The sequence below is a fragment of the Melozone crissalis genome, unplaced genomic scaffold, assembly GCF_028551555.1.
Source record: "Melozone crissalis strain CALT ecotype California unplaced genomic scaffold, PUWL_Pcris_2 ptg000012l_1, whole genome shotgun sequence".
Taxonomy (NCBI): domain Eukaryota; kingdom Metazoa; phylum Chordata; class Aves; order Passeriformes; family Passerellidae; genus Melozone; species Melozone crissalis.
Genome location: NW_026535790.1, coordinates 9,212,623 through 9,225,673, shown reverse-complemented (window position 1 = coordinate 9,225,673; position 13,051 = coordinate 9,212,623). Strand labels below are relative to the sequence as shown.

Sequence of the window (13,051 nt, the reverse complement as noted above, 5' to 3'; positions counted from 1 at the left end):
AAAAAGAAAGATCAAAGGCAGTGTCAATATTTAAAAGTGATTTTTTGAGTCAGCCATACCATTTTATGCCATATGTTCAGCTGAAAGCCACAAGCTATGACACCCACAGCTGTTCTGCCATTTAACATCTGATGAGCTTGTGTTCTTTTTAACAGTTAGTTATGTTTGGCTTGAGACAGAGCTGTAAAACGATACCTCTTTATCCAATATACCATAAACCCTGCTCCAACCTTCTCAGAAGTGTTCTGCTCAGCACCTGCAGCTGTAGGGGTGATGTGCAGCTCTCTGGGGCTGCAGCACCAACAGCAGCCAGTGACATGAGGTGGCCGGGCTGGCACAGCAATGGCAGCACCAGGGTTTGCCATGTGGTACAACAAAACACACCCAGAACAACACAGGAATTCTGGATCTCACAGTGCAGTGGATCACCTTCCACACAGGTGTTTTAGAAGATGGTCTGTTCACAGGCTGCCAACAACTGGACTTCAGAGCCCTCCGTTTTTAACTCCTGCATATCCAAAAGCATAATTTCCCCAAGTTAGCCAAGTTATAAACTTATTAGATATGTTCAAGCAGATCATGACAGATACACCAAAGTTCCCAAACCACACCAAATAAAGTACCCTATTGCTGTCCCTCTTTTTTATTCATGGAGAGAAAATAACTCTCAACCTTCCTGGTTACAGCCTAAAGCAACTTCTCTAACATAATGACAAAAGCAATCAAGGTGGGGGGAGGATTCAGGTCCTGGCTCTGACTTCAAGATTGCTTGTGCATTTTAACAAATTAAATTCATGACGAGTAAGGATCATCTTCCTCTGTCAGACATAACTGTTGTGCTTTGCACTGATCTCAGCTTGCATCAGACATGCTCCAAGGACACCCACTGATCTGGCTCCTGCATGGCCTCATGAATTACCCAGTGGTGAAGGTGAAAAGAGAAGTGTTGAAATGCATGCAAGGCATTTATATGGTTAGAAATACATTTGCCAAGTTTCGGTGTCTGTTCTGCAAACAGCCTAAATACACCTTATGTGCTTCAGTGCTTGCCTACACCTGAGCACAGCCTTCTCTTGGTCCACTACTGAGAGAATATTTTAGGCCCAGATTACCTGAAAGTACAACAGACTATGCTAAATAAAGAACAGAACATTCAAACCCCAAACCAAATGTACTAACAATTGTGGCAGTTTCTTTACAGCACATGGCAGGATTGTATTTATAGCAACGAGGACATGAGAAGGGAGGTTTGCAGGTAGAAGTCATCCTTCATTAAAACCACTAGAAAAATTGGAAAGATTAAGCACATTTCTGGTCTTGCAAGTCCTTCCTTGGACACACAGGGTACCAACATTGTACTCACTGGGGATATACAAGATTCTGTCTTTGTCTACTAGACTTGCTTTTTTCATAGGGCACTTTTATCAACTGAAGAACAGCACCTATTTACCCAAAGAATGTATTTCATTGCAACTAGAACAGTACTTCCAGTAAAACAAAACTTAACCTCAGTTTTTATTCCTAAAGGCACTTTCTAACTGTTGCCAAATCTGTGTATGACATGCTTGTAACAACTGGGAATACAGGTTAAACTGCACTTAAACAAGGATTAGGTACAGGGCCAAGATTTTATTGTGTACGAGTAACACTTCATGTGCTGAAAGACAGACTGAGATATAGCTTAACTACATACAAGCTGTCCTTCAGGACTGCTGGCACACAGCTTCCTGGCTAATTAACATTTTAAGCCCCCACAAATACAAAAGGCAAACTGGAAAACAAACCAAACCAAACTCCAACCTTCTTCTGCAGTAACAATTCTCAAATTTAGGCATTTACTTGCTGTTCACATCACAAAGAAAATATTAAAAACAAAGAACAGTAGGAGCGCAGGAAGCATAATCAGGATTTATCCTGAAGTACGTATTTTCTTATTGCTTTTGCTAGGGCAAGTCCTTGTTTCAGAAGCCTGCATAATTTAAGCCTGAATTATTTAGGCAATTAACAGGTGCTGTCTGTGTGGTGATAACACTTTCTCCCTTATCACAAATTGGCATCTACAAAAATAGACTCTTGGAATCTGGAGAGTTCTCTTACATTTTTTTTACTAGTATAAGAGAAGACAGACCATTCCTGAACAGTTAAATTTGCACTTCACTGAAGAAAAATACCATTTTATTGAAACAAGGAGTAGGACTGTTCTTGAAAAGCAACCAAATGTTATATAGTGCTCCAAAGAATGTATCTGTTAACAGATGTTTATACAGTTGTTATATTGACGCTTTGAAACAGATTCACTCTAATTTTAGATTTTATATAAACAACCAAGAGATCCTCTGTTCTTATCACCAACTTCATCTTACTGAACATCTACTTACAGGGAACATTTACTTCAGATTACATTGAGCATAAGTCAACAGACTTCTGTTTGTGAAACAGCAACTGCTACTTCTGGCCTTTACTCTCTTTATTTTACCATTTTTCATGTATTAAACTTCAGCATGCTTCTTGAAATTGGTGAGTGACCCAGCAATATTCCACTGAAAGAATTTATGGGACCACATTAAAAATTCCGAGCCTTTCAATCTCTTCAAGTTTCCTGTACAATCTTGTTGCATAGTTTTTAAATTGAATTAAGTGTGGGTTTAAAAAACAAAGTGAAACATGCTTCTTCCCACGAGTTTCTACGATGGAGAGCACATCATTAACGAATTTAGGTGCACAATTCGTTTCAGAATGCAATTCAACCTAAGGAAAAGAAAAAAGTTCTTTCTTCACCCTTGTGACTTCTCTTCCCCCACAGCATGAAACGCCTACAATGCTCCTCACATCAACAGGCACAGAGGAAGCAGCAGTGCCTTTTCTCCTCTACAAGAAAGGAAATCAGATTTTTCCACTGTTGCAGTTCTGGAGCTGACACTTCCACTGACCGTGGGAATACTGCTGGATTACTGTCTATGATTGAGAAGAAATTATCTCTTAATGCTCAATGTAGAGTAGTTCTCTTTTGTATAGAGAAGATCAAATATATCAAAGCAAATTTTCAAGTCAAACAAGTCACCCACTATAGAGAAGTCATTCTTCTGGAAGCGTGAAGCCCATGACAACCCTTTATGAGTTTTCTTCACTTTACTTTGGAATAAAGACATTACAATTAGAGGTTGTTAATGTTTGATACATTAAACTCACACTGGTGAAGTCACAGACAAAACCATTCCCCCTTACCTGTACATTTGCCCTGCTTATCAACGAAGTCAGGATCCCTCTCATTTCTGTGTATACAAAGATTTTATTGCAGAACTCAGTATATATGCCATCAATTTGAGAAAAGTACGAAGAATCTAGATTCAAAGAAGCCCTTCTGAAATATTCACAGCAAAGCTCTGAGGTACACTGAATGATCATATGTCCTGTTCTGATCCCTTAAAATACAACCAAATTATGTTGCTGCCAATAGCAGAAAGTAGTCACAGCAAGAGAAGTGGAAACCACTTCAGAACAACCTGGGTGAAAGAAAGGAAAGCTCAGGAATAAGAACTGCAAGAATACAAACTGGGAAGCTGGCTCCATGATGAGCACTACAGAAATAACTTACCTGACTTTACTGTCTATAAACAGTGTCATTTGATTATTAAATTCTTGGATGCACCAAGCTCAGAGACATCCCAGCTCTTTTAATGCAGTGTGCAAACAATGGCACAGAGAATTGCTCACCACCAAGTAAGTTCAAGGCCAAATGTGAACTGTCTTCAACTGGACAAGTATTTAAACATCCAAGGGGGGCATTAATCACTACACCTTGAGAGACTGTCAACCTTAATGATCCCAAAGTGCTTTGTAATTTATGGCACAGAACTGCAGCTCCCATGAGGTTTTTGGGTAGCAGCCAACTGTTGCCTATTGCACTGGGCTGTGCTGGCTTTGAACACTGCAGTGAATCACTGGGAGGCTTTTGCTGTCCTCACAAGGGAGCATTTTAGATCAGCCCAAGGACCCAGATGGAACAGACTGAGTATGTTTTACCCAAAGACAGGAACCAGGCTCTACACACACTCTGAATTTTGAACCTCAACTCCTAGCAGCAAGTATTTCCTACTGGATTAGCCCATCCCACACACAAACCATCACAATCAGACATTTCCTAGGGTACCCAAGAGACCAAACTCTTGTCATCAACTCTACTTACAAAATTTAAAATATGTATACAAGACAATACATCAGACAGGAAACAAAATTATATCAGAGGAATAGCCCAGAATTTTCACACTGAGAAGGGATATAACCTGTGACCACTGATTCCATATAGATCCCTACAGAATCAGGCCAGTGCTTTGCCAGTCTGGTTTGTTTCCCTTCTCCTTAAAACAGACACATACCCTGCACAGATCCTCTTCTTGGCCATATCTCCAGTTTTTCAGATCTGTGTATATCTCCATCAGTCAGAGGCTTGGGGAAGAAAAGTGAAATTGAGCAAAGCAGCTGGAGCATACATAAGGGGATTGCTGCAAAATTATCAAAGAACTTTTTTCCTGCATATAGCCCTTACTAATAAAAAACTCTGTCAACTGCTCAATTTGTAGGCACTATGAATTACAATAATAACTTACAACTAGGTAATAGGAAAATTATTTTTAAATTTAAAATTGTATGAACTAAAAATTTTAAATAATTTTATAGCTTTCCCAAATAACTTTGTAGAAAAATAAAACAGCCTCTATATTGTATTTGTTCCATCATACAACAAACATAATTTTGCATCTATTTCTAAAATAGATAGCAGCATTTATTCTCTGTGAAGTTCAATATACTTCCTCATCCATGAGTCACTCCAGTTAGATTCTTCTGAAATAAAAAGGTCTCAACCACTGCTGGAAAAGGATTCAAGAACAAGGTGAAGAATTCCTGTCTAAGATGAAAATCCTACACACTGCACAGCATGAAAATAAATGGGGAAAAGTTGAGCTGTTGTGAACTACCTATGAAAAAAAAAAGTAGGTCAAGCTTAAAAGTTTGACCTACTGATCTTCTTTGCTTTGGCAAAAGTACAAATGAAGTTTACATAATGCTGCTCACATGTAAGTGCTGGCTGGAAACTTAACAATACAAATGTTTTTAATAAGCCCCAGCCATTAACAGGATTTCTTTTTTTTTTATTATTTCAGACAATTTTACATCTTTGTTTTGCAGTACACACTATTGAATCCTTACTTTTAAGACTCATACATTTAAGTTACTCTTGTGTTGATTTCAATGTAAGTTTGTGGCAACAAATGTAATACACACACCTCAAATCAGGTCTAAGCTGATTTAAAAAACAGAGGAAAGGCAGGTAACTTCCTGAAGGCACAGAGGTGAAGTGTCAACAAGGCTCCTTTCCCACAGACAAACCATCAGTGTATAAAACAGCTTTACAGTTACATACTTCTTGAGTAAAGCACAGGATGGACAGAAAACAAATCTGTATCTGCACATAGAACAGAATTTAGTTCTGTAGGAACTGTGAACACTGCTGGTAAATAAACAAAAAGGTTATTCCAAATATCTGAAACTCAAATACCTTATCCAAAGCACCTACTATTAGAAAAGCCAAATTAAATGCCTGTTATTCTGTGATTGCTCCCCTTAGTTTAATAAAGTAAAACTGTGATAGGAAACAAAGGTTAAAAAACAAAATGAAATTAAAGCTTTGCTGCTAATGCTAATAGAAGTTACTGTGATAAAGATACCACCTCTGTTTTACAGAGGAAGAAATTGAGGTACTACCACAATAATTTGCCAAAATCCAAAGTCAGCCATGGCAGATGCTGGATTTGAAAGTTATTGGCTCCCAGGTCTGTACTCTATAATCAGGTATTTATTACCTAACTCTAATTAGAGAGTGGGGAATTCAACAGGATTTGGTGGAAGGCAAACTAACAGTTTTGTACCTTTTTGTATGCTAAAGAGAAAACAAAACATGCACCTAACAGGAGCAGCATGAGTTTGTATTTGTTAAAAGCAGATGTAAAACATCAGCTCCTCTATGGACAAAAACAATTGGCTCTCTCATGTCTTCTCTGGCAGACTCAAATAACCAGGCTGACACAGTTCTCTTTCATGAGATTCTTCCTACACATAAAATAGTTCCATATGTTTAAATGCTGAGTGGTTGAGTAAGCACAAAATTAATCCATTACAACAATGCCTTTCTATTGATTTTTCTTGTGCCTTAAGGCCTGGTCGATTACAGAACCCAACACAATTCAAACACTGCTTTGTCACATTTTTACATCCACTTGAAAGACATCTACAGACATGAAGTGGAATGGAAATGTTCCTTTTGAAGATGGCACTGACACTTCCAGTCCAGGCAGACCCATTAACAGGGCACTCTTTAATAGAGTATTCAGATTATATGAGGTTCAGAATCTTGTTCTTGTTTGGGTTTGGTATTGTTGTTTTTAAAGCATTGGCAAATTCTCTGAAATGCAAGTGCTGCTGGCAGGGCCTGCATCTTAGGAGCAGGAAGTTCTCATCCCTCACTGTGGGGATCAGCAACACATCACAACCCACCACCACCTTTCCCTCCTTCCTCACACACCTGGGAGCATCCATCAAAGAAATGTGTTTTCCTGGAAATTATGTCCTACAATCTAATTTTAACACTCTGATGTTCAGATGGCTTGGGAGATTGCTTTTCAGCACTCACCTCTAGGACCTGATGGTACATAAATCTTCATTCTCTGTATCATCCTCCTTTTATTTGTATTCTCAGCATGCAATCCAAACAGGTTCATGAAAGGGCAAATAACTTCTCCTGTCACAGTCACTACATGATAGCACAAAAAACATTAGGAAAAAGTAATTTTGTAGAATTGCTTCCTATCATGTCCCATCACTTTCTACTGAGAAGAGCTGGAAGATGCATACTGTGATTTTTGAGTATACTGCAAGATGCTTAACAAATGATCACCAGAACCTTTTTACAGCCACTTTTTGAAAAGCCAAATATCCACACATCACAGAAACAACCCCATCTCCTTCAGAGGACAGCACAATGCTGCTCTAGGCCATGACTTGTCCTCAGGGGAGCATTGTACATGAACAGTCTCTCAGCACAGGCCCTAAAGGGCAGAAGTCACTGGTAATATGTCATATTGACTTTTACATATCACTATTTTTGAGCAGACAACTTCATTTAGAACAATAATGCCAGCTGGAACTCAAGTTTACACCCTCTTTAAGTTGTGGATACTTTATTTACTTTATCTGTTTTATTCTATTTAGAAGTACTGTTTCATTTGAGCACCTTCATGTGGTCTTGGGTTTATGCCATGTACAGTCAGTGCTCCAATTAGAGAAAAATATTTCAGTGGTCTCAAGCTCAGCAGGAGCCAGGAATCACTGCTTGGTTGTACTACCTGTGATAGGTCATTAGGCTGATCCCAACAAAGCTACAGCTCCTGCTGGACCTGTGAAACAAAATTCCTCAGGAAGAGCCATGACATGCAGAGGAATAACACTGAACATCAGTAATTTTCCACCAAGTGCTAGATAACTTATTCCACAGGAGCAGGGAGTTCACTGCCTCAGGAGGAATGGCATGCACAGAGCCTGCTCTTCTGTAAGACCACTGCATCTGAAATCATCCTTCACAAATAAAAAAGTAACTGAGTATGCAAACCCCAAGAACTACACGTAACACTTTAGAAGATACACAGAAAGGCAGCACTGGTAAACAGACAATTTTAAACAAATGTTATACTCTAGATTTACAATTCATTATCACTGTTGCTGCATAGCAAGATACAGAAGGCAGTTTAAATGAAAAGTATAATTCCTAACACAAGTGGCCTTTATACTTTTGTCATAGATTGAAGATGGAATTGGAAGCTCTGCTGAACACAAATATGTTGGGCATGTGCTGAGGGCCCTGGCCATAACACTGTCCTGGGTGCTCCCTGGTGACCTGTGGAGCAGCACAGGAGGATGGGATGTATCCCTGCTTTAGGAGTCACACATCAGTTCAGCACCCCCAAATCCTGACACCCATGTTAACTTAAGGACTGCTACAAACAGGGTACAAGTTGTTCTGTAAATTGGAATCAAATGAACAATCATGCTACATAGGAAGGGATGACTAAGCCACATAAACAAACTGATAGCTTAGCTTTCTGAAGGGAGATTTTACTTGATCAAATGATTCCCTTGAATTGCTTGACCTATCCTAAACCCCATAAAAGCATTTCAAATGGTCAATCCCCCCCATGTACAGCTCTTAACAACTCTAATTTCAACTGAGCATACTATTCATACCATTTTTCCTATAAAAGAGTTGAGAGCTGAAGCTAGAGCTGCTTCTATCCCCCTTCTTCCCCCACTGAAGACAAAATATCAAAATCATTAAAGACCCTCCCACACACAAAAAAAAGGAACATATGGAGACAAAACTATCAGCTTATAAAGTTCTTTGCAAAGTGTAGAGATACAGGAGCAAAATTCCTTCCTACTGAAATCAGTGGCACTTTGGGCATTGGCTGAAATTAAAGCCAACTCTGTCCTTATTTCTCACACAGTGTCAGTTTGATAAGAAAAGGCAGGCAGTGCAAGAATACTGAGCAGCCACTGGTTTCCAGATTGGAGTTATCAGTGTTCTGTACTTGCACAGCAAGAATAACAAAACCTCACAGAGAACTCTCTGTAAGAAAAATCCATTCAATTTTCATCTTTACCATCTTAAAGACGTATGAAATATCTGAAACCAAGTTAATGAACAATTCTTACAAAACTACATAAAGAAAAAGTGTCCAACAGAGACTTGGACCCATGTTCACAAAGGTATAGTTCCTCTGCCCTAATGACAGATAAGCAGCTGAGACCTTCAATAATCTCAGTTGCAATTCTTTGCTGATAATTGCTGGGGAGAAATTTCTATAGACAACATTTTTCAAATGACTACAAAACTTATCTTCAAGAGTAAGATTTAGGAGACTAATCAGCCCTTCTATATTGATTTTAAAAAATTGAAAACTATCTGAATTTTTCAGAGAAGCATTAAAGCCAGTGATTTATTTTGCATTCCAATTTAGCTGAAACTCATCACTATCTCTGGAGTAAGAGGTACATATTGTTTAGCATTCAAATCAGATTTTTTTTCCCTGAAACATAAGCCCAGGTTCCCAACCTTAGTGGCTGTAAACAGTTCTGAATGAGCCAGTGCAGTGCTGCCTTCCCAGGTTTGCCAAGACCTCTGCTCTCTGCCATCCCCAACCAGCTGCAGTACTGAGGACACCAGGCTGTCCCACACTGCCTTTCAGAGCCCCAGGACAGCAGCCAAGCAGAGAAACTCTTACCCCCCTTCCTCCTCACTACCAGGCTGACTTGTAGTGGCAGCATCTAGAATAATTCCCACAGGAGATGAACCTGATAACACAGAGATAAAGCAAAGAAATATTTTCTTTTACCCAATAGTTCCTTTCACCAGCTGAGTGCAGGATGCTCCAAAAAAAAACCTGCTTCTTAGTGGCACATATGGAAGCTGGATCCTTGGATGTGCTCCAAGCACAGCAGTCTGTGAGAGTCCCTGAATGTCACCAGCAGCTGGGACAGGTTTCACCATCAGGGCTGTGCCCTCCTGTGCCACAGCTCTCCCCAGCAGCCTCTGGGTAATGAATGGCACTCATAAAAGCATCCAGCTCATAATTCAATACTACAGGAAGTCCTTGCTTCAATGGGCATCCCCACACTTCCTTTATTTACAGTTTGGGCAAATGGCTCATTTAGAAGGTTTAAGCACCAGAAATACACATTTGTATTGCTTTTAAGCACAACTCTTGTAATACTGCATTGAATCCTATATCAATAAAAATCTAGAAAAGAGTCATTGAGGATGGTAGCTAGCTCTCCCTTTATGGTTTTATCAAGACAACAATTTGTTTGGCTTCAAAATAGAGCAAAGAAAAGAAAAGGCTTAGTCTGTCAAAACATTCTTTGACTACTGAAGTCCCTCAGAAAAATCCAGATTTCATGTTTGCCAGCCTAATTAAAACTGTTAGTTGCACCTCAGAAATGGCAGATGATTCTTAAGTAATCATCCACTAAGTAAAGAAATAATGATTGCTGCTTAAAATATTTTAGTACACAATTTTTGTATCACAAAGAGATAGAAAACATTTTACTTTACAAAATAACATAATGGACTGTGCTTAGTTCCCAAAGGACTGTTTCTTCCATGAGCACTTTTTTCAGAATAGTTTTTGTTATCTCCTTTTTATACATGCAGAGAGAATCCAACACCTTACACACTGCACAAAATCTGCTAACATGAGGCAGGACTTCAGAAAGACATATTTAAATATTTGAAATTAATACTATTTTATTTGACTTTAAGCCCCTGAAGAAGGGCTTATTACCACAGCATTGCTGTTAGGTGGAATTATAAGAGGAAAGAAGCAGCTATTTTATCTAGCCATAGGCAGGAAAATCATCACAATTAGTTGCAGGAGGAACAGTGAAGTCACCCAGGGAGTTCCTGAAGGCTGCACTTTGGGAAGGGACTCGTACCTTTCCTCTGAACCATGGAGGAAAGTCAGGGTTCTAGACTAGGTAATTAGAAGCAAATCAAATAAGCCATAAGTACAGTCTGGTCAGAGTGCAGTCACCAATCCCAAATAGTTTTTAATACTCTACTTCATTAGAATAAAGGAAATATGACACAGCTTGGATCAGTTCAACTGTTCACATGCATAGAAGATGCAAGCCAGATGAAGAAAATTTTTCAAGCCCTCTGCAAGAATTTTTGACAAAAGTCTTTACAGCCAGACCAATTTTCTCTGTATTAACCTGTGGAAGCATTTTTCCAAGCATTTTCTTTTTGCTTGGAAATCATAAATTTAGGAAAAGCCACAGAATCTCCTGAGCTGAAAGGGACCCAGAGGGATCATCAAATCCAAGTCCTGCTTCTGCACAGGACAGCCCCAAAAATAACACCATGTGCCTGAGAGCATTGTCCAAACACTTCTTGAACACACAGAGGTGTAACACTGTGACCACTGCCCTGGGGAGCTTGGCCAGTGCCTGAGCACCCTCTGATACCCAGCCCAAACCTCCCTGACACAGCTACATGCTGCTCCCTCGGCTCCTGTGACCAGCCAAAGTGGTTAAGTTTAATCTGTTTGCAGTAAGGATGGCTTCCTTTCCTGACAGAGCTTTGGGTTCCTCTGGGACATGAGATCAAAGAGCTGCCCTCCTCCTGTTCTCTCCCTGCTCCACTGATCAGAACATGCAGATCTTTATCAATGCACTGAAATAAATTGTTCATAGACAATTATATCATTAGTAAAAAGAAAGATGCTCAAATCCTTGTTCGTTTAAAGTAAACAATGCTACACTCTAAAATAAAAACCACATGGGATCCCGGCTTAAAGCTGATAAAAATCAGCACGCAAGAAATATTCTGGGGAAAAAAAAAAAGATGTAGGGAAGCAAGAACTTCCCTGCAACAAAGGGAACGTCAGTGTAGTACGAGAGACTCCAAACCTGCGGTAAAGTAAGCGGAGACAGATCCCAATTCCCTGTCCAAGGTGACGGCACATGGGAGCACAGGCAGGGATGCTGTCCTGACCCTCAGCTCCGGGCTGGGGCTCTGCAGGACCCCTCAGGACACCGGGCTGTGCCGAGGCGGCCGGAGGCACCGCCGGGGGCTCTGCCGGGGCTGGGTCCCACCAGCTCCCCCCGGCCGCTTCACTCTCTGCCGCCCCGGGGGAGCAGCCCCGGGAGCCCCCGGGACTCGGCCCAGCCGCTCCTGGGCCCCGGTGCCGGCAGCCCCCGGGCTGGGCTCCCTCCGGCCCCTCAGGGCAGCCCCGCCGCCGCCGGCCCCGCGCCCCGCCCGCCCCCGAGCCCCGCCGGAGCCCTCTCCCGGCCACCTGCCACACGCCGCAGGCGGGTCCCGCCGCCGGCCGCCCTCACCCGCGGACTCGCCGGTGTTGATCCAGTCCGGGTTCGCCAAGCTGGCGATGGCGAAGATGTCGGCAGCCAGGAAGAGGCATCCTGAGATGATGGTCAGTTTGTCCATCTCCTCCGGCTCCGGCGGCACCCGGCTCCGGCCTCCGCCCGGCTCCCGCAGCGGGCCCGGGCCGGGGGCGCCTCACGGCCGCGGCTCCATGGGCCCCGCGCCGCGCTCGGCGGCGGCGGCAGGAACGGACCCCGGACGGCGCCGGAAGCGAACCCGGCGGGCGGGGGGGCGGCGGCCGCTCCGGAAGGGGAACCCGCGGTCCCCGGCGCGCGCCCCGGGCGGGGCGGGGCTTCCCGCGGAGGGCGGGGCCGGAGTCCGGCGGGGCGGGGCGGGGCAGCTCCGGGGCCGCTGCGGCTTTCCCTGGGCAGCGCGGGGCGGGGCCTGACCCTGATGGGCGGGGCCGATTTGTGTGAGAGGGGCGTGGCTTGTGCCTGGTAGGTGGTGTTTGCGCTGTAGGCGGAGTAAAGGGCGGGGCTGGCCAGACGGCGCGGAGCGGGCGGGGCGGGGCCAAGCGCCGCCGGTGGGTGTGGCCTGGGCTGGGGCGGGGCATTGTCGAGGGCGGGGCGGGCGGTGCCCCGGGGTGGGGCTGCCGTGAGGGGCGGGCGGTGCCCCCGGACCCCGCCGCCCTTGGTCCCCGCCTGCCTCGGACCCGGGGACCCCCAACACTGACCCTTCCGGCTGGTCCTCCTGCATCGCGAACCCCAGAGGTGTTTTGGAACCGAGAATGGGCCTCTTGGTCAGTACCAAGGGCTGGGGAACGGTCACAGGTCTGTGTTCAACACAAAAAGCTGCTTTCTGTTTCTCGAGTCCCTGCTCTTTATCCCTTTGCAAGGCTGGGCATGAGCTGAAATTGCAGAAAAATTCTGAAATTTTGCTTCTGTAGCACTGCTGGGAACAGGGGACTGGAAGAACTGAGGTTTGGCGGCTGTGGAGCCCCTCAGAAGCACTACACAGCGTTGTGTCTGTGTCCTGTCTTTGGGAGGAAATCTAATTAATTGTGACTGGAAATCTCACCCAAACACAGCCATTTTTGATGGCATGCTTTTGAATGGATTCAGC

At 43.2% G+C, this 13,051-nt stretch overlaps 1 protein-coding gene across 1 annotated transcript in view; it reads right to left on the bottom strand.

Annotated features, from left to right (window-relative positions):
* Positions 1 to 12,106, bottom strand: part of MOSMO (modulator of smoothened) — a 30,784-nt gene extending 18,678 nt beyond the window's left edge. The window contains exon 1 of the mRNA XM_054271338.1: positions 11,947 to 12,106. Coding sequence (XP_054127313.1) covers positions 11,947 to 12,052 — 106 coding nt within the window. The 5' untranslated portion in view covers positions 12,053 to 12,106. The remainder of the gene's footprint in view (positions 1 to 11,946) is intronic.
* Between the last annotated feature and the right edge of the window lie 945 nt (positions 12,107 to 13,051).